The sequence below is a fragment of the Erinaceus europaeus genome, chromosome 15, assembly GCF_950295315.1.
Source record: "Erinaceus europaeus chromosome 15, mEriEur2.1, whole genome shotgun sequence".
Taxonomy (NCBI): Eukaryota; Metazoa; Chordata; class Mammalia; order Eulipotyphla; family Erinaceidae; genus Erinaceus; species Erinaceus europaeus.
The window spans coordinates 24,287,015-24,309,288 of record NC_080176.1 but is presented as its reverse complement, the minus strand read 5'-3'; the positions used below and the strand labels follow the sequence as shown (position 1 = coordinate 24,309,288).

General features: G+C 43.5%; 1 protein-coding gene across 6 annotated transcripts in view; it reads right to left on the bottom strand.

Moving 5' to 3' along the window:
* The window catches only part of TRRAP (transformation/transcription domain associated protein), a 97,286-nt gene that overhangs the window by 66,698 nt on the left and 8,314 nt on the right, over window positions 1-22,274 (bottom strand). For all 6 annotated transcript variants that reach the window (XM_060173304.1, XM_060173309.1, XM_060173307.1 and 3 more), the window contains exons 4-14: window positions 13,446-13,556; window positions 11,427-11,531; window positions 10,340-10,423; window positions 6,839-6,895; window positions 5,928-6,053; window positions 4,637-4,714; window positions 4,350-4,438; window positions 3,156-3,252; window positions 2,641-2,779; window positions 1,773-1,851; window positions 253-487 (exon numbers count right to left, since the gene is read on the bottom strand). In XM_060173304.1, the coding sequence (XP_060029287.1) occupies window positions 253-487; window positions 1,773-1,851; window positions 2,641-2,779; window positions 3,156-3,252; window positions 4,350-4,438; window positions 4,637-4,714; window positions 5,928-6,053; window positions 6,839-6,895; window positions 10,340-10,423; window positions 11,427-11,531; window positions 13,446-13,556 (1,200 nt within the window). The remainder of the gene's footprint in view (window positions 1-252; window positions 488-1,772; window positions 1,852-2,640; window positions 2,780-3,155; window positions 3,253-4,349; window positions 4,439-4,636; window positions 4,715-5,927; window positions 6,054-6,838; window positions 6,896-10,339; window positions 10,424-11,426; window positions 11,532-13,445; window positions 13,557-22,274) is intronic.

The window sequence follows — 22,274 nt, the reverse complement described above, 5'->3', positions numbered from 1 at the left end:
GTTCTGCAGTGGTCCAGAAAAGACTTGCAAGGAATTGTGTGCTACTAGGCCACTCGTGTCTTTCTGTTTAGCTGCCTCAACTATGCCAGGCAAACAATGACTGGCCATGGCTGACACTGAGACATCAGCTGTCTTGTCCAAGGACATGTGGCAAGTTAATGGTGGGGGGGGGGGGCAGGATCTGTACCCAGGTGCACAGCTCCTGGGGCCTGCTGAGAAGCACCCAGCCCAGCCGGAGGATGCAGAACCCACCTCCAGCATGCGCATTAGGACATCCCGCCCATTGCCGCTCTCCTGCTCACTCTTGGAGCGGATGCAGTCCACCAGGTTCAGCAGCAGCTTGCAGGACATGGTCTGGATACTGCTGGGCAGGGACTCATCGTCGATATTCTTTGCAAAGAGCTGGACAGCGAGGGAGAGGTCACTGAGGGGCAGGTGCTGTCGGACATGGTGCACGAGGTCGGCCAAGGTACTGTAGGCAAGGGGCCTGCGGGTGGAGACAGCTGCTAGTGTGCATCCCTGAGGGGCCTCCTCTGCAGGATACCATGCGTGCCGGGGCCTGGCCCAGGACACCGCCACTGGGAGGGCACATTTGGGACATGCTGGGCATGGCTGGCTCCTTTCCCCCACTGTCTTCTGGCTCAGACCTTGCTGCTGCCTAGATCTCTCTAGACCCCAGCTACCCCAGGCATGCCCTACATGGCTCCACTAGTGCAGTTAAGCTGAGCAAGAGCACTTTGTTCAGGCCTTGTTGCTCAAAAGAAATGTCAACACCTACATATTGTGAGCCGACTTAGAGGCACAATAATGTCTAGACCACTGAGTACTTCTAACTCTATAAACATCTGGACATTGAGCCAGGCACCAGGCACACTGTAGTAACCAAGGTTAAACACTGCAGTAACCACGGTAAACAGGGTCCCTGCCCTGAGGAAGCACGTTGGCAGGCAGGAAACACCTAAGTGGAGAAACTAACAGTATGGGTTGGAGATGCAAGGCCGAATACGAACAGGGCACCTTGGAGGAGTAGGCAAGCTGCTGGGAAGCCCTTGAGCCGCAATGACCCAGAGAACCAAAGGACAGATAAGGGCCATGGGGGTAACAGGCCAGAGACACAAACAGATGGAGGAAATGGGAGGGTAGGGCCCTCTGTGGAGACTTCCCAGGAGGGGAAAGCAACACAAGACTTTCGCTTTCCCCTTTAGAAATGAGTGTGACCACACACTGCAGGAAAAACCATGGCTAGAACTAAACACAACAGAACATCAGCTGTGCTCTTTAACCTTCTGGCACAGGACCAAAAGGTTTTCCTTCTTTCTTCATACTAGGTTATCAAACATCCCTTTATCAGAAGATGACATGTCTTTCTGTAAAAACCTAGCGCTAGTCAAATGATGTGTATCAGTTACAATAAACCAAGCATACTGATTTCTCCCTTTACATTAAGCACAAAAACGATCAACAGTTTTCCAGATAGTCCCGCTACCCTAGTTGTTCTGTTTGTTTTTAATCATCAGCCTTCACTGCTCTGGAACAACTTTTTCAGACAGAGACAGAGACAGAAACAAAGAAGCAAAGAGAGAGTTAAAGAGACACCGCGCCAAAGCTCCCTGCAGTGCAATGGGGGCCAGGCTCAAACCTGGGTTGCGCACGTGGCAAAGCAGGGAGCTGTTTTGCCAGCCCACTCCTGCAATGAATTCTGATGATATGAAAAGTCAGGAGACCCTGCCCACCCCCTTGATGCCATCAGATGTGTGGGTCTAGCCTCCTACCTGAGCGTCTCTCGAGCAGTGTATCCAGAGCCGATCAATATGGATTCATCAAACAGCTTGTCCATGCACGGGATGAACTCTGAAACACAAACACCCACTGGACAGGTCACTGCAAGTCCCTTTGCAGTACATTCCCTGCTGATGGTCCGTAGTCACCCATCCATCCAGATTTGGAAAAAATGCTGGAGTCCCCCCACCACCACCACCAGGGTTTTCGAGGCAGCTTTATGGATGCATGGTTCCACCATTCCTGAAAGACTCCCCCTTTCCTCTAAGCTAAGGTTGGAGGTGGGGGGAGACATCACAGCACTGCCCCACCATGCACGGCCTGCCTTGTGCAGGTGCTCCCAGAGTGGTGGCAAGCTCTAGCCTCATGGAGGTGAAGTGTGCACTCCACCAAATGCCCAATCTCCAGGTCTCCAAGCTAAATGCCACCAGGGCTATCCCTGGGCCTTAGTGCCTGCACTACAAAACCACTGTGCCCAGCAGCCACTTTTTCTTTCATTTTATAGAGAGAGAAACTGAGGAGAAAGGGGGAATAGAAGGAAAGTGAGAGAGACACTTGCAGCACCTCAAAGCGTGAGCCAGAATTCTCATGGCAATGAGCAGGGTGATGTGTGTCCTCTAGCAGGCATGCTAGTGTCTAGCCCCAAGCTATCTGGGTTCTTTAGGCAGTTGGGACCTGGATCTCATGCAGGTTTAATGCCCCTGAACATCTCTTCCCAGCTCAACTGTTTACTCTATGTCCTTACATGAAGGAGAGAGGGAGTGGGACATTTGCACAGCTAAGACAGTCTCCCAGTGGATTGCCAGCTAAGGTTCTCCCCACCCCCAGGACCTGGGGCACATGCAAAGACAGTGGACATACGGTTTCTCAGCTCTGTTGTAAGGATATGCTTTGCAGCAATTAGGAGTTCCTTCCTGAGGTGTGCTGTCTCCGCTGGACAATTTGAAAGCAACTGCAACATTCCTTTTACCATCTGTTGAGAATACTTAGTTACCAGCTCCTAGGAAAGAAAGGAGCAAGACAAGAGTTACCCTGAACAGGTGTCAAGAGAAGCCCACTAGGTCACTGAAAACCTAATACAAGAATGAGCTTGGCTCAGAGGATCTTCCCAGAGTAGCGAGAAGGTTGTAATGGTCTTTCTGAGTCTTTACAGGAAAATAAAGAGCAACACAAATAGCACCTTCCCCAAGGGATGTGAACATTTCCTTTCTACTTTCTGTGTTTCACTCAACTTTTAACAATGAATAAATCAGTTTGAGCCCCCGTTCCCAAGAAAACAGCTCTCAACAATACGCATTTGTCAATTCATATACACCTATAAAAGGTGAACTTAACCGCATATAAACTCTGAGTAAGTCAAAAGCCAGTGAGCCTACCTGGTAAATTCTAATGATATAAGCTAAAAATGACAGTGTTTTAATCTGAGCAGCAATGAAATCAGCATATAACTCCTTGTTATAAAGCTTATGTTGCCTGAAAGAGAAGCAAACAAAATTAGTTGTCAAATCTTCAGGTAATATTCACATACACATGCAAGCCTATTGTATCACTAAGCCCTAAATTTGATTCCTACAGACTAGAACACAACAGTAGAGCATGCTCCTATACTTTTATGCTAGTCCCAACCATGTGAAGGGTTTAAAGGTGTAAAGCAAACAGTTCCCCAGGTCATTTTACAGCAGTTACCAATACAAAGTGAATCCCATCAAGCCCTTGCCAGAATGGCCAACTAGCAGATCATTCAGAGGATGGCACCAGAGTCCTTATGTGCTCAGCATGAGCGCCGGGAGAGGGCAGAGGGGCTGTCAGAGCCGATTCACCTTCAGAGCCAGCTCTCAACTTATTTGCAAGACAGCAAATGGAGTTTGAGAAATGACTTCACAAAGAGGTTTCAAAGGGTGAATGGGGTTGGCTTAATGCAGTGACCATTTGCTAAGGACAAATATTCAGGCCCTTGTACTGAAACAGCAGCAAGAACCAGGGCTTGGGGGTGAGAAAGGCTTGAGTATTCTCCAGCTATGAGTAATGATGCCTAATAATCATTCTAAGTTTATATGTCACTAAAAATTGAGGCATTCATCTTTTCAAAAGAAAAAAAGTTACTGGCATCACTGAAATACAAATTTAAAAGTTAAAAAATAAAATTAAGTAAATCTATTACAGATTTTTTTAAAAAAAAACTTTAAAAAGCATATAATCTTACCAAAATATTATCACTCACAACTTTCAAATCTTACTAGTGATGACAACAAATGACTTTTTTTCTCCAACCAAGATTAATATTGAGACTCCAAATCTGTACTGTGTACTCCCAGGGAATTTTTTTGTTATTTTTGGGTAGAGTGACAGAGGGAGAAAGGCAGAAGGAGAGACACCACACAGTGCTCCACCATTTCTGGAGCTTCCCTTGGGCAGGTTCTCTCAAACTCAAGCCCTCCACGTGGTGACAACATGTGTGCTCTCTCTGTCAGAGTCAGCCATCTCCCTCCCATGCCTTCCCACCCCCATTTCCTGTTTATTTTCTTGAAAATTACAACCCAGAGACCATCAGCTGTCCAAGTACATCTCACCTGGCCTGTGCAGACACCTGAATCGCAATGGTGTTCATGATCAAGGGCACAAATTCTGCAACAACGTTGTGGATGTTCAGTTTATAGAGCTGAAAGCAAGCACAGATGTCCATGTCTCTGTTCACTGCTAGTGCAAAACAACAGGGCGCAGCATCGGAACCCCAGGCTTTGCGACAGTAGTTAGCGTGTAGGCATCATTCACAGATATCCACCCCAGAAAACAAGACACCAAAGACCCAAAGGACTAATAAGTAGCCCATACACATACACCCAGCACTTATACACACCTGATACATTAGCACTACAATGATGGGCAGCTCTGCCAACACTTTCAGAGAAAGGGATCCTCGTGGAATGATGGAGTGCTGTAAGACAGGAACAAGAAGACTGAGGCCATCGCTGGGGGATTTAAAAGAACCCAAATAGAAACTCACCACTAAACGTCACTCCACTGAGATCAAAGATAAGTGGAAACGGAACATCACTGTCAGTATTTGTGGTTAAAGATCCTGATTACTTTGCGTCTTTACACAAAGGTAACTGGGGGGCCAGGCGGTGGAGTATCTGGTTAAGTGCACACACAGGACAGAGCTAACCTTTAATGGGGAAGTTTACCCACCCCCCTAGCCCCAATTTAATCTCCTAGAGTAACTTCAGGAAACTCTGTCAGAACTGAAATTCAACTTAACTGAGAAATTCTTTAAATGTTATTTTACTTAAAATAATAAAAATACAAGTAAAAGTTTACCCACTTTTAGTCTAATGCATTTTAAACAGCAATAATGCTTACAGTAAATATAAGAATAAATCTACTAGTCTATCATAAGACTGATAATGGAAATGTCAGACTGAAAAAGTACAAATGGGTGATGGGCAGGAAGAGACAAATGAAACACAGAGACTGATAATCAGAAAGTAAGTTTCCAGTTCAGGAAGAGCAAAGGCAGGAGAGCTTGATCCGCAATGTAGTTTCTTGCTTATCTAAGCACAAATTGGAACACTCTGGAAAACCATCTCAGCTTACAGATGAAGAGGACAAACTAGTCTTCACTGGATCACAGCTCAGATTCATAGCAAATGCTTGATATATGTTATCTATGTGTAGACACTACAAATACGTTACCTGCAGACAACACCAGCATTACCTTCACAAAATTCCATGAGAGGTTTTTCAGGTAATGAGAGGAAAAATAAGATCAGAGAGAAGATTCATGAACTTTCCTATAGTCAGAGCACTCAAAGGAGTGGGGCAGCAGTGCCGGCCCAGCACACCCTGCTCCCAAAGCCCACACATTCAGCAGAGCCACACGCAGAAGAGACAGAGCCCTCAGGGCTGGCCGGTTTTCTTTTCTCCATGTGACCCTGATGTCTCTGCATCTCCGCACCCACCGTGGCCAGCAGCTCCCTCTCACCACTTCCAGACAGCGTAGCAGAGTCAGGGATGCTTTCTCTCTCTTTTTTGAATGCCTCCAGCTGTCTAAGGGAAACACGTGAATGATCTAAAAACAAGCTAACAGTCTCATTCTGCCCTCTGCAGGAACACTGGATGAAAACAGCAAAACAACAGAAAGAACTTACTGTTCTCGTCTCACTGTCCTCACGCTCAGGGTTGACTTTTACAGCAATTGTTGTAATCATACCAACCATTTCTGGGGGAGGCACTGTGTTCTCGGGGATCACCTGAGGATTTTCAAAGTAGCGGTTCTACAGAACAAGAGAAATCCCTTTGTTTAGTCAAACAATATTTTGTTTTTCTCAACAAAATTATCATTTAGACTTGGTGTCTACACAATTTCACAGCAGCCTGTTTTCATTTTGTTGTTGTTGTTGTTACAGGGTGAGAGAGACAGTGGCGGGAAACAGCTATAGCACTGGTCCACTGCCTATTCACTGGTCCATTGAAGCTTCCCTGTTACAGGACAGGGACTTGAACCCAGGTCCTCCTGTGTGGTTGATGTACGAGGTATGCCTTCACACCCCAGGCCCAACCAAGTAAGTCTGTTCTTCTACTAAGACACACACAATAAGCAGGGAGGAATGCCAAGTGTTCCACTTACTTGGCCCAAACCCTAGTTCTCGAGGCTTAAGCATTCATTTTCCAATCCTAAAAGGTCAGTTAAACATGAAATGTTTCCTCTTTATCCAGGACCATCCATAATGGTAACATAATAGGTAGGGAGTTATCATAATGGGAGAAACATTTGGGGTGTGTTTAAAATAGTATAAGTAAAATACAAGGTTAGTAGCTCTTTACAAGTAGATGTTTTATTTCATTTTACTCAATTCCCATAGAAACATTTACTGTTTTTGTGTCAAAGATTATTTAATATCAACAGTAAAACTAAAAACTCTTAAGGCTCATCAACCACCAATAACATTCCCCACCTAAACTAGCAGCTCCCAATGATTCCTTTAGCACGTTTCCTTTAGCATGTTTCAAATTCCTTTTAGAGTAAGTAGTAAACACAAACTCAGTATTAAACACATACCACCACTTTTGGAAGCTCCTTATAAATTTGTTTCACAAAATCCAAAAAATGATGAATCTAAAAAGAAAATAGGTCTCATAAGGATACTTAGTAAACAAAATTCTTATAACAAAGAAAAATGTTTAAGTCTGAATATATAAAAGTTTATTAAACAGGCTAAAAAAAATACCAGGCTCAAACCCAAATAGATACTGGATGTGTGCAGGCAAATGAAAAATAGAAAAATACAGAAAACACCCTTCTTTTTTTTTCCCCCTCCAGGGTTATTGCTGGGCTCGGTGCCTGTACCATGAATCCACCACTCCTGGAGGCCATTTTTCCCCCTTTTTGTTGCCCTTGTTGTTGTAGCCTCGTTGTGGTTATTATTATTGCCATTGTTGATGTTGTTCGTTGTTGGACAGGACAGAGAGAAATGGAGAGAGGAGGGGAAGACAGAGAGGGGGAGAGAAAGATAGACACCTGCAGACCTGCTTCACCGCCTGTGAAGCGACTCCCCTGCAGGTGGGGAGCCAGGGGCTCGAACCGGGATCCCTACGCCGGTCCCTGCGCTTTGTACCACGTGCGCTTAACTCACTGCGCCACCGCCCGACCCCAGAAAACACCTTTCTAATTAAGGAAAAACAGAAAATGAAAATAGTAACTTTTTTTTTTTTTACTGGATAGAGAGAAAAATTGAGAAGAAAGGTGGACATAGGGAAAGAGAACTTCACTGCTGGTGAAGCTTCCCCTCTGCAGGTGGGGACCAGGGGATTAGTCAGGTGTGCCATCACCTGGTCCCCAACAATAATTGTCTTCCAAGAGAGTCCAGAGACAGCTCACCCAGTAGAACACACACCCTTAGAATCAAGAGGCTGGTGGTCCGGGAGGTGGCACAGTGGTAAAGCTTTGGACTCTCAAGCATGAGGTCCTGAGTTTGATCCCCAGCAGCACATGTGCCAGAGTGATGTCTGGTCCTTTCTCTCTCTTCCTATCTTTCTAATAAATAAAATCTTAAAAAAAAAAAAAAAAAAAAAGCATGAGGCTGGGGGTTGGGCAGTAGCGCAGTGGGATAAATATACGTGGCAAAAAGCACAAGGGCCAGCATGAGGATCCCATGTGACAATCACGGTCAGACCCCCTGGTTGCCCACCTGCAGGGAAGTTGCTTCACAGGTGGTGAAGCAGGTCTGCAGGTGTTTTTCTCTCCCCCGCTCTGTCTTCCCCTCCTCTCTCCATTTCTCTCTGTCCTACCCAGCAACAATGACATCAAAAACAATGATAATAATAACCACAATAATGATAAAACAACCAGAGTAATAAAAAGGAAAAAATGGCCTCCAGGAGCAGTGGATTTGTGGTGCAGGCACTGAGCCCTGGCAATAACCCTGGAGGCAAAAAAAATAAAAGCATGAGGCCCTGGGTTCAAGTCCCAATACCACATTGGGAGCACTATAGATGTTATCAGGACAGCCCCACGGATGGTGGAATGGTGATGGTGTTTCTCCCTCTCTCCTTGATCAGAAGATAATGAATGAAAACTAGTCCTGGGAGACTTTTCAGTGGTAAAGCCCTGGACTCATTCCCTAACAGTGCAAAAAAGAAAAAAAGCCTTCCAGAAAAACAGTGCCATGCCACACTGAAGAGAATGCAACAGGAGAGACTATGCCAAGGGAAGCAACAGCTACTGGAATCTTTCTGAAAGTCAGTCTGACAATAGGTATCAGCAGAATTCAAACATCAGCACCATTAACAGAATGCTACTTTGTTTTGCCTCCAGGGTTATTACTGGGGCTCTGTGCCTACACCACGAATTCACTGCTCCTGAAGGACATTTTTTCCCTTTTGTCGCCCTTGTAGGTTTTTATCATTGCTGTAGTTATTATTGTTATTGATGTCATTGTTCTTGGATAGGACAGAGAGAAATGGAGAGAGGAGGAAAAGACAGAGTGGAGGAGAGAAAGATAGATACCTGCAGACCTGCTTCGCCGCCTGTGAAGTGACTCCCCTGCAAGTGGGGAGCCAGGGGCTTGAACCTGGATTCTTGCACTTTGCGCCATGTGCACTTAACCAGTTGCACTACTGCCCAACCCTCCAAAATGCTACTTCTACAAATTCAGTCTATGAAATAATCTGAACTGGAAATGATGCCTTGTGACTCTTCGAAAGTCTTCACTACCTTAACAACAGAACCCAGGAGAAACAGTATTAAGCAGCCATTGAAACTAATTTTCTAAAGATGTTTTGTGCTTGTGAAATGTTTCTGTATTATGTTAAGGGAAATAATCAAGATACAAAGTGTCATATACAATACTAATACAACTTGATAGAAGATATTCTGATACACATGTTAAGAAAAAGGGGGAGGAAACCAAGATCATCTTTAAAATGGAAGGAATTCTGCATTATCATCATGCTTCTATTTTTTTTTTTTTTTTTTGCCTCCAGGGTTATCACTGGGGCTCGGTGCCAGCACTATGAATCCACTGCTCCTAGAGGCCATTTTTCCCATTTTTGTTACCCTTGTTGTGGTTGTTACTGTTGTTATAACTGTTGTTGCTGCTGGATAGGACAGAGAGAAATGGAGAGAGGAGGGAAAGAGGGGAAAAGAAAGACACCTGCGGACCTGTTTCACGGCCTATGAAGCGACTCCCCTGCAGGTGAGGAGCCAGGGGGCTCGAACCAGGATCCTCATGCCAGTCCTTGCGCTTTGTGCCATGTGCACTTAACCTGCTGTGCTAGCGCCCAACTCCCCATGCTTCTAATTTCTAAATAATTTGCAAACAGCAGTTACTTAGCATCAGAGAAAATGGCGTAATACAGCATATTTAATGCTTACTATGTAGGCATAGCAGTCTGTGCTAAGAACTTTAGCTTTTTAATTAATTCTTCAAGCACTCATTAAGCAAAACAAATAAATAGGGCAGGGGCGATAGCATAATGGTTATGCAAAGTTTGGTGCCTGAGGCTCCAAAGTACCTGGTTCAATCCCTACCCAGCACCATCCATCATAAGCCAGAGTTGAACAGTGCTCTGGTAAATATACATATATAGTAAGTTTGTTATTTATATAGTAGGTTTGTTATTTCTATATTAACGTATACTTTAAATAGATAAGTAAGTCACAATATGCTGTGAGAAGGCTGTAAGTAATTAAGAGCTGATCAGTTACCGACCAGCCACTAAACTGCACAGCTAAGATTCAAACACAGCTCTGACTTCAGAACTCACACCTTAACCCTGTAGGAATAGGGTGACTGCAGCCTTCTAGCACCTCAGACGTAAATATCAAGATCACTGGGCAGTTAGTTATGTTTCAACTAGTGAAAATTTGAGCAAAATAGTAATATACGCATTGAGAAAATAATAAAAGGGTCACTGCTAAATCCACAAAGGCCTCCCCCCAACGTAGGCCAGGCTTCTTACACCTGAAAGCAACATGCTTTCTGTCAACTCTGATAAAAGGTAAAAATCCCCAGAAGAGACCTGTCAGTGCTTTGCACACAAATCCTATCAGGATACTTACTTCTTGTGTGATGGGTGGCCTGAACTGTTTGTGTAGCTCAATAATTATTCTTAGACAAATCAGGACATTTTCTTCATTTTCCGTCTTTAAAAGAAAACATTTAAAGGAAGAGTTATACTTCAAAGGACTTGTTTTCAACATTAAAACACCATTTCCGCTACAGTGCACAAGGACCCGGGTTCGAACCCTGGCCCCCACCTGCAGAGGGAAAGCTTTGCGAGTGGTGAAACAGGTCTGCAGGTGTCTGTCTATCTCTCTATCTCTCTCTCTCTAGCTTCCCTCCTCCTCTCAATTTCTGGCTGTCTCTTTCCAATAAATAAAGATAAAATTAAAAAAAAAAAAAAACACCATTTCCTAAGCTTTGCCTGCATATGCGCCCTCCAGCTGCCAATCAGATCCATTCTGCTGGTAAACACGGAGCACTACTGTCCCACAGAAGGCATTCATGGGCTTGGGTTAGGGCATCTTGGTCAGGACAGCCCACTTCAAAGTTCTGCGAGAGTGGCTCTGGCAGAGGTGGCCACTGGCGTTAGTGGCCAGTCACACCACGATGATAACTGCTCACAGTTTGGAAGACTGCCCAAAGAACAAAGGTGGGGCTTCTGTGCCACAGAGCTCCTGTGCTCACCACGTTACACATGCTGGGAGAGGGAGCATGCCATCTGTGTGTCAGAAAGCTAAACTCTGGAGAAAGTAAGCCAACAAGCTCACACAACACACCTATGACCGGCAAAGCCAGGTTCTTCTGAACTAAAATCTGTCTGCCCCCACTCTGTACTCATCTCTCCACTGGGTGCAGAAACACAACCGAATTATCAGCACATAGAGACTTGTCATACACCAGAGAACCCAAGTTTATTGACCAAATCGTTTTTGCAGATTTACTCCATTCCCCCAGATGACTGAATTCCCCCAAATGGTCTTCAATGTTTCTTAGTAATCAGTTGTCAAAATGGGGGTAAGAAATACTAAGAAAGGATTACTGGTGAAGACCAGAATGTTAGTGGAAGGAAATAATACCATAGTGCAGAATTTTACAACGAGAAAAACAATTGAAGGCTAAACAGCTAGAATTCCCCAAGGTTACCTCTAAAAACCGAAACATCACAGACAACACATTTTTCGTATGAGGACGAAGATGCTCATTGGTCGGTATTCTATGGATTATTTCAAGAACTAGCTTCCGCAGTTGCTGACAAAGAAAAAAGAAAATATAAAGTCTTTTCAAGCGTTCCAAGTAACGGCTTCATGGTCTACAAGTCACAAGGGTGACCCCACCCTGTTAACCGCTATACTACAAGGTGGGTTTCATTTTAGAATGACCCACAATGACCCTGGATCCATACTCCCAGAGAGATAGAGAATGGGAAGGCTATCAGGGGAGGGGATGGGATATGGAGACTGGGTGATGGGAATTGCGCGGAATTGTACCCCTTATTCTATGGTTTTGTTAATGTCTCCTTTGTTAAATAAAAAAAAAAAAGAAAAAGAAAAAAAAGAAACTATTCTTTTTCACAGAAATGTCAGTTTGGACTGGGAGGTTGCACTGCACATGGAGTGTTAGGAAATCAAGCATGAGATCCCAGGTTTAATCCCAAGTAACTAATGTGCCAGAGTGTTCTCATATTACACACACACACACCACACACTATCCACAGCATTGCTCAGCTCTGATTTATGGCAGTGCTAGGGACTCCGATACCTTGAGCATCAAAATTTGTTGTATAAACCACTGTGTTGTGTCTCTGCCAACAACAAGTGTTATTTTTAAATTGAATAAAAAGTAATAAAAAGTATGTACTACAAACTATTACTTTTACTATCTATAAACTTCCATAGCACAAAGCAACTAAAGTCACCCTCCTTCACAACTTGTCAGTGTCTGCAGAAGAGCTGTCTGAATATAGAGTAGATCTAAGGTGAGAAGGTAAAACAGGTCTGACGGAGACAGACAGCATAATGGTCCTGCAAAAAGACTTTCATGCCCGAGGCACAAAAGATTCCATGTCCCATGATTCAATCCCCAGCACCACCATAAACCAGAGCTGAGCAAGGTTCTGGGGAAAAATAATAGTAAAACCAATAGCACCTCATAATCTCAATAATGTCATTTCAATTATTTTGGGCCAAGATCTAATATGACTGGTTATAGAGGTGATTGTTAAAAGGTACTTAAATATGGAGAGTCAGGCGGTAGTGCAGCCGGTTAAGCACACGTGGCACAAAGTGGTAAGGATCCCAGTTTGAGCCCCTGGCTCCCCATGTGCAGGGGAGTCGCTTCACAAGCAGTGAAGCAGATCTGCAGGTGTCTGTCTTTCTCTCCCCATCTTCCCCTCCTCTCTCCACTTCTCTGTTTTATCCAACAACAACAACAATAATACCTACAACAATAAAACAACAAGGGCAACAAAAGGGAATAAATAAATAAATAATTTAAAAATCACCAAAAAAAAAAAAGTAGCTATATATGTCAGATCTTTAACCGGCACAGCAGGATGATTTATTTAGCAATACATTTCCACAGGAAGTATGCTGGCTTTTAAAGTTGTCTTTTTTTTTTTTTTTTGAGCATACACAATACTTGGAGATAAAACAGATTTTTCTGAATTCTCAAAGTGGGGCGGGGGGTTAAGAGTAGGTGGGGCACAGGAGAAATGAAACAAAACCAGAGTTATAAGAATTTGAGTATAGCTGCCAATCTATGCAGTCATTAAAGAATGTCCTTCCTTCTAATTTGTCTATAATAGTGTACATGAGCATCACCAGTGGACAAAGGAATATTATAAATTGTAACAGAAATGCCCTGCCTAGAATAATAAAACCGAGGGCAGGGGTAGATAGCATAATGGTTATGCCCACAGACTCATGCCTGAGGCGCAAAAGTCCCAGGCTCAATCTCCCCCACCACCACCACAACAAGGGCTAAGCAGTGGTCTGGCTAAATATATATAAAAAGGAGACTTTTAAGCACAGAGGCAATGACCTCAAAGTTATCCTTGTGTGATGAAGGTTTCTGTTTTCAAGTGGAACTGTAAAGTCTCTGAGTTGTTTCAAGTTATGAATGCTGGCAATCCCATGGGGTGGCATTTGTTTCCTTGCATATTACCTGGGCTGGTTTCTCCTGAAGAAACTGAACTTCTCCATCTTGAAGAAATGTAAGGAACCGAGGGATGATATGTTCCAGGAATGTAGAATACTGAGGAGATGATGTCACGTTCTAATTATGCAAAAAAGCAAAAGAAAAACCCAGTGAGTAGGTACATTCATTTTCAAGTTTACACAGCAACATGTTCAAAGAAAATAAAACACTGTAGCAGAGTAAGCATCAAATTTTAATACATTAACACTTTAGTGGTAACTAGAATATTTCAAAAAATTAGGATGACCTGTTAGAATTCAACTCAAGAACACTACAAGCTCAACTTTACTAGAAAAACTGCTGCTATAGGAAATGCTCAGGTTGGAGGCCTCTCTCAGCTACAATCAAACTACAAGATCTCTGAAGAGTCATTCCACTTTTAGTTTTTCATCTGGGTGAAATATGAGCTCCACATAACTTTTTCCAATCTAACTTATCAAATATGTCCATGTTTATCTGCTCCAGTCCCTCATTTACCCCAGCACTGACTTTCAAAGGAGAACCAGAAAGAAACACATCTCTTGGAGGCAGTGTAGTGGAATGGTTACCACTGCAGCTTCTGGTCCCCACTCAGGGTAAGTCCTGCACAGATACTTATCCCCTAGGTCTCAGCATCGTCAGCTCCTGTTAAATGAGGAAAACAAAACTTCCCACCTTGGGGGGGGGGGGTCAGGAATACATGAGATGTACAGCTTATAACGCTGACTATGATAAAAGCTCAAAGAATGTGACCTGGTGGCCCAGGAGCTGCCTCAGTGGATTAAGGGCTGGATGTTCAAGCATGAGGTCCCAAGTTCAATCGGCTTCACATATAACCGGAGTGGCATTCTGATTCTCTTTCCTTCTCCCCTGCCCCATAAACAAACAAACGAACAAGCAAACCTTCCACAATTCTTTTTTGTTGAAAGTGGCCCGATTCGGCTATCAGAGCACCTGTGCCGTACTGTACTGTGTGCCTTACCCTCTTTCCACCTTAGTCCTCACTACACAAAGGAGGAAGCTCAGAGAGGTTGAAAAACTTGCTGACTATATCAAATTTTGGAAGTGGATTCAAATTCTTTGTATCTAACACCCAAGTTCTTTTCTCCTTCACTTGTTCATTCAACTGAGTTCCCCTCAGATTCTCAATAGGACCTGATGGAGGTGCATTCAGGCTCTCTGAGGTGGAGCAGACAGGTACCAAAAGAGAACTAACACGGAATCATGAAGAGGTGTTGGCAATGAGGGGACATGTAACAGAAGAACACATTACTGCGTAAGACTAGCAATTGAGGGAGTCGGGTGGTGGTGCAGCGGGTTAAGCACACATGGCACAAAGCGCAAGGACCGGTGTAAGGATCCCAGTTCGAGCCCCTGGCTCCCCACCTGCATGGGAGTCGCTTCACAGGTGGTGAAGCAAGTCTGCAGGTGTCTTTCTCTCCCCGTCTTCCCCTCCTCTCTCCATTTCTCTGTCCTATCCAACAACAACATCAATAACAGCAATAATAACTGCAACAATAAAACAGTAAGGGCAACAAAAGAGAATAAATAAATAACTATTTAAAAAAATCTTGGGAGTTGGGCGGTAGCGCAGCGGGTTAAACACAGGTGGCGCAAAGTGCAAGGACCAATTAAGGATCCCGGTTCGAGCCCCCGGCTCCCACCTGCAGGGGGTCATTTCACAAGTGGTGAAGCAAGCGTCTATCTTTCTCTGAGCTCTCATCTTCCCCTCCTCCCTCCATTTCTCTCTATCCTATCCAACAACAACAGCATCAACAATAACTACAACAATAAAACAACAAGGGCAACAAAAGGAAATGTTTGGTTTTTTTTTTTAATCTTTTAAAAAAAAAAAGACTAGCAGTCGAGGATGCCTCCCGCAAGTGAGACTTCTTTCTACTCAGGTCTCTGGAACTAACATGAACAGGCCAGACCGATCACCGCTAATGAAATTGAAACAGTTATCAAAAATCTTCCCAGAAATAAAAGTCCTGGACCAGATGGTTTTACAAATGAATTCTACAAAACCTTCAAAGAAGAACTAATACCTCTACTTTTAAAAGTCTTCCAGAAGATTGAAGACACTGGAATACTCCCTGCCAGCTTCTATGAAGCCAACATCACCCTGATACCAAAAGCAGACAGGGACACAACCAAAAAAGAAAACTACAGACCAATATCTCTGATAAACATAGATGCAACAATATTGAACAAAATTCTAGCCAACCGGATACAGCAGTGTATCAAAAAGATTGTTCATCATGACTAAGTGGGGTTTATCCCAGGCATGCAAAGTTGGTTTAATATACGTAAATCAATCAATGTGATCCACCACATCAACAAAAGCAAGACCAAAAACCACATGGTCATATCAATAGATGCAGAGAAAGCCTTTGACAAAATACAACATCCCTTTATGATCAAAACACTACAAAAAATGGGAATAGATGGTAAATTCCTCAAGATAGTGGAGTCTATATATATAGCAAAACTACAGCCAACATCATACTCAATGGTGAAAAACTGGAAGCATTTCCACTCAGATCAGGTACTAGACAGGGCTGCCCACTATCACCATTACTATTCAACATAGTGTTGGAAGTTCTTGCCATAGCAATCAGGCAGGAGCAAGGAATTCAAGGGATACAGATTGGAAGAGAAGAAGTCAAACTCTCCTTATTTGCAGATGACATGATAGTATACATGGAAAAACCTAAGGAATCCAGTAAGAAGCTTTTGGAAATCATCAGGCAATACAGTAAGGTGTCAGGCTATAAAATTAACATTCAAAAGTCAGTGGCATTCCTCAATGCAAATACTAAGTTAGAAGAAATTGAAATCCAGAAATCAATTCCTTTTACTATAGCAACAAAAACAATAAAATATCTAGGAGTAAATCTAACCAAGGAAGGGAAAGACTTGTATACTGAAAATTATGAGTCAGTACTCAAAGAAATTGAAAGACACAAAGAAGTGGAAAGATATTCCATGTTCATAGGTTGGAAGAATTAACATCATCAAAATGAATATATTACCCAGAGCCATCTACAAATTTAATGCTATCCCCATCAAGATCCCAAGCACATTTTTTAGAATACAAAAAATGCTACAAATGTTTATCTGGAACCAGAAAAGACCTAGAATTGCCAAAACAATCTTGAGAAAAAAGAACAGAACCAGAGGCATCACACTCCCAGATCTCAAACTGTATTATAGGGCCATTGTCATCAAAACTGCTTGGTACTGGAACATGAATAGACACGCTGACCAGTGGAATAGAATTGAGAGCCCAGAAATGAGGCCCCACACCTATGGACATCTAATCTTTGACAAAGGGGCCCAGACTATTACATGGGGAAAGCAGAGTCTCTTCAAGAAATGGCATTGGAAACAATGGGTTGAAACATGCAGAAGAATGAAACTGAATCACTGTATTTCACCAAATACAAAAGTAAATTCCAAGTGGATCAAGGACTTGGATGTTAGACCAGAAACTATCAAATACTTAGAGGAAAGTATTGGTAGAACTCTTTTCCGTATAAATTTTAAAGACATTTTCAATGAAACGAATCCAATTACAAAGAAGACTAAGGCAAGTATAAACCTATGGGACTACATCAAATTAAAAAGCTTCTTCACAGCAAAAGAAACCACTACCCAAACCAAGAGGGACCCCTCACAGAATGGGAGAAGATCTTTACATGTCATACATCAGATAAGAGTTTAATAACCAACATATATAAAGAGCTTGCCAGACTAAACAACAAGACAACAAATAACCCCATCCAAAAATGGGGGGAGGACTTGGACAGAATATTCACCACAGAAGAGATCCAAAAGGCAGAGAAACACATGAAAAAATGCTCCAAGTCTCTGATTGTCAGAGAAATGCAAATCAAGACAACAATGAGATATCACTTCACTCCTGTGAGAATATCATACATCAGAAAAGGTAACAGTAGCAAATGCTGGAGAGGGTGTGGGGTCAAAGGAACCCTCCTGCACTGCTGGTGGGAATGTCAATTGGTCCAACCTCTGTGGAGAACAGTCTGGAGAACTCCCAGAAGGCTAGAAATGGACCTACCCTACGACCCTGCAATTCCTCTCCTGGGGATATATCCTAAGGAACCCAACACATCCATCCAAAAAGATCTGTGTACACATATGTTTTTGGCAGCACAATTTGTAATAGCCAAAACCTGGAAGCAACTCAGGTGTCCAACAACAGATGAGTGGCTGGGCAAGTTGTGGTATATATACACAATGGAATACTATTCAGCTGTAAAAAATGGTGACTTCACCGTTTTCAGCCGATCTTGGATGGACCTTGAAAAAATCATGTTGAGTGAAATAAGTCAGAAACAGAAGGATGAATATGGGATGATCTCACTCTCAGGCAGAAATTGAAAAACAAGATTAGAAAAGAAAACACAAGTAGAACCTGAAATGGAATTGGCATATTGCACCAAAGTAAAAGACTCTGGGGTGGGTGGGTGGGTGGGGAGAATACAGGTCCATGAAGGATGATGAATGACATAGTGGGGGTTGTATTGTTAAATGGGAATCTGGGGAATGTTATGCATGTACAAACTATTGTATTTACTGTTGAATGTAAAACATTAATTCCCCAATAAAGAAATAAATTATTAAAAAAAAACAAGGGCAACAAAAGGAAATAAGTATTTTTTAAAAAATCTTTTATAAAAAAGGACTAGCAGTCGAGGATGCCTCCCGCAAGTGAGACTTCTTTTTACTCAGGTCTCTGGAACTTTCACTATGAGACTCAGCCTGTCAGTGCTATGGAGGCAACTAGTTTTCAAGTCTAAAAGACCAGGACAGAGAGTTCACTGGGCGGGCAGAGTATGCACTTTGCCAGAAGTGCCACCCAAGTTCACACCCAGACACCACACAGGAGGTTCTTGGGCACCTCAGAAGTTCTCATGCTGTGTTCTCTCCCCCGCCCCCCTTCTCTCAATCCCTCTCCCTGCCTACCCAAATAAAAAGGAAGACCAGAAGCAGTGAAACTGCGCACAAGCCAGATCCTGTCTCAGCATAAATGGTCAGTATGAGCCAACTACATGAAGAAGTGGAAAAGATTTTAAGAAAAGTACATGCAAAGGCACAAAACGAAGGGCTCATTTGCAGTGAGGAGGACTAAACTGGTGGACCCAGAGGTAACTCAACTGGTCAAGCACACACCCTGACCAAGGTGAAGAAGATTTGGGTTTGATCCTCAGCAACATGGGAGCCCATGGATGATGGGTCAATGTCCAGTGTCTTCCCATCCAAAAATGGGCAGAGGATATGAACAAAACATTCACCTCAGAGGAGATCCAAAAGGCTAACAAACATATGAAAAACTGCTCTAGACCACTGATTGTCAGAGAAATGCACATTAAGACAACATTAAGATACCACCTCACTCCTGTAAGAATAGCATACATCAAAAAGGACAGCAGCAAAAATGCTGGAGAGGCTGTGGGTACAGAGGAACCTTTTGCATTGCTGGTGGGAATGTAAATTGGTACAGCCTCTGTGGAGAGCAGTCTGGAAAACTCTCACAAGGCTAGACATGGACCTTCCATATGATCCAGTAATTCCTCTCCTGGGGATATACCCTAAGGACTCCATAACACCCAACCAAAAAGAGGTGTGTACTCCTATGTTCATAGCAGCACAATTCATAATAGCTAAACCTGGAAGCAACCCAGGTGCCCAACAACAGATGAGTGGCTGAGAAAGCTGTGGTATATATACACAATGGAATACTATGCAAAACAAAGAAACCCACCTTCTCTGACCCATCTTGGACAGAGCTAGAAGGAATTATGTTTAAGTGAGATAAGTCAGAAAGATAAAGATGAGTATGGGATGATCCCACTCACCAACAGAAGTTGAGTAAGAAGATCTGAAAGGGAAACTAAAAGCAGGACCTGACTAAATTGTAAGTAGGGCACCAAAGTAAAAACCCTGTGGTGAGGGGTAGACATGCAGCTTCCTGGGCCAGTGGGGGGTGGGAGTGGGTGGGAGGGATGGGTCACAGTCTTTTGGTGGTGGGAATGGTGTTTATGTACACTCCTAGTAAAGCGTAGTCATATATATCACTAGTTAATATGAGGGGGAAAATTAATTGTATGTCTTGAAGTTTTTAAAACACAGACTGAGTCTTTTTAATATATAGGCTGTGTATTTGATATGCGGACTCTATCAAAAGCCTAGACCAAGTAGATCAGAAGTAACCAATAGCACAGCTATATGCAAGATACTGGGTACTGTACAGCAAACCCTAACAAAAGGACTTTTCAAAGTTAACCCAATTACCAATGTCCAGTGTCTCTCTAAGGATACAGAATAAAAACACCTGGCCCAGGCAGACTGTTCAGCAGTACCTCCCATGCACCAGGCCCCGGGGCCTTTCTGGCAGGGTTGGGAGTATATGGGAGTGGGAGTTTTTTTGTTTTTGTTTTGTTTTTTTTTGCCTCCAGGGTTATCACTGGGGCTCGGTGCAGGCACTAATAATCCACTGCTCCTGGAGGCAATTTTTTTCTATTTTTTATTGGATAGGACAGAGAGAAACAGAGAAGAGGGAGAAACAGAGAGAGGGAGAGAGATAGACACCTGCAGACCTGCTTCACCACTTGTGAAGTCCGCCCCCTGCAGGTGGAGAGCCAAGGGCTCGAACCAGGATTCTTGCATTTCGTAATATGTGTGCTTAACCAGATGCACCACAGCCCAACTCCAGGTTTAACTCTCTCTCTGGCCCAAATCTGACAGAGCACTGAGAAGAATAGCAGGGCAGTTCTTTCACTGAAGTGTCTCCACTCCAGATGCTGACCTGGGCTGAAGAGGATAACCAGGTCATTTCCAAAATCCACAAAAGAAGGGAAGAGGCCAAAATCAGAGAATAACATGGCGCTGCAGTTGTAGGCGCGTGCCCTGATATGAGTCTTCCGGGGCCTGCCCAGGCACATTCGAGAGGCCATACTAACACAGAACAAAGTGGGTGGTGCTGCCCACGCCCCCCCCAGAGGAAGCTGGGCAGTGCCTCAGCCTCCCAAGTAGACTTAATTCACTGGGAGGCAAGGGCCCTGTCACCCTTCTCCACAAAACTTCACACATTCCCAGAACTCTAAGGAGAGACTCAGGCTTGAAGATAGATCAGCAAGGCCCCAAGGAACTCAAGCTCATCCACACAAAAACCTGCGCTGACCCAATTCCACACCTTTCAAAATATCCAAGTTGCAAATTTCTCCAATGAAGGGTTCATGTAAAAAATACAGACCCGGAATTGGCATACTGCACCAAAGTAAAAGACTCTGGGGTAGGTGGGGGGAAGAATACAGGTCCAAAATGGATGGCAGAGGACCTAATGGGGGTTGTATTGTTATATGGAAAACTGGGAAATGTTATGCATGTACAAAGTACTGTATTTACTGTTGAATGTAAAGCATTAATTCCCCCAATAAAGAAATTAAAAATTAATAGACAAAAAATATAAGGACCCACTCAACAGCTGTTTAGATATTCCTTCAGTATTCCAACTCAGCCCTGTTTTTAGTTCATATGAATTTTTCATGCAATTTCTATCTTGGTTTTTTTATTTTCTGCCCTAAAAGATGATGCACGGCAGACCAGGAGGTGGCTAGAGTGCTCAACTCAGGAGCATGAGATCCCTAGCTCAATCCCCAGCATCACAAATGACAGAAAGCTGCTCTGGGTTTATCATTGGTAAATAATTTTTTTTTTAAGATTGTACTAATTCTATATAAGAGAGTATCACATGAGGCAGAGAGGAGAGATAAGCCGGTAAATGTGGATTGAGGTTCAAACCGGGAATCTCAGGCATGAGAGCATTTCGGTTTGGTTTTTGTTTGATTCTTAAGCATCAAACGTCAGGTATGGAGTTTCATGTTCTACCAGCTCTGCCCCTTCCTCAATGGGGAGCAATAAGATAGCTCACCTGGACACTGGCTTTTGCTTTCTCATGAGCACAGCCTAGGTTCCAGCCTGCCCCAACCACAAGGAAGCCTCGGTGCTATGAGGTCTTACTAACCCTTCCAAAAAATGGTGGCCTAGAGCAGCAAAGCCCCAATGACAACAAATAAACAAAGCCCATACTCTCAAAGTTAGCACAAACTAATTTGTTTTTTGATCAATTTTTTTTTTCAGAGCACTGCTCAGCTCTGGCTTATGACGGTGCTAGGGGTTATACCTAGAACCCTGGGTGCCTCAGGCATGTAAGGCTTTGTGCATAACCATTATGCTGACTTCCCAGCTCAGCACAGAATCTTATACCTAAGAGGCTACTGGAATGAATTTCTAAGAATTCTAAAATCATTGGGTGTCGTATGCTTTACATTGGTTTGTTCTAGCCCTCCCCCGCCAAGAGAATTGGATGAGTCCTGTTAATTTCGCGGGCCTGCTTGGCCCCGCCCAAAGGAACCCAGAGAGAGGGTTCCTGAGTCCGAGAGTGACAGAGTTAGAGTTCGAGAGTTCCAGAGTTGGAGAGGGTTTCCTGAGTACAGAGTAAGAGAGAGTGCTTGCGCCGCCGCAAAGAGACAGCAGAGTTCTGTTTGGTGATTAGTTTGTCTTAGTTTATGAATCGTTGTTCCTGAATAAAGAAATACAGCTTCCCTGCCCAGCCGTATGTCTCTGGTCGTCTCTGTTACCCGCCCGTGAAGCTAGCTAGAGCCAGCTAGAGCCAGGCCAAATTTTAACAACAATTGGGCATGGTTTAATTCCACTGTTCATTTAAGTACTTTTCTAGGGAAGCAGTGATGGTTTAGTCTCCCTCCCTTCATTCATTCATTCATTCCT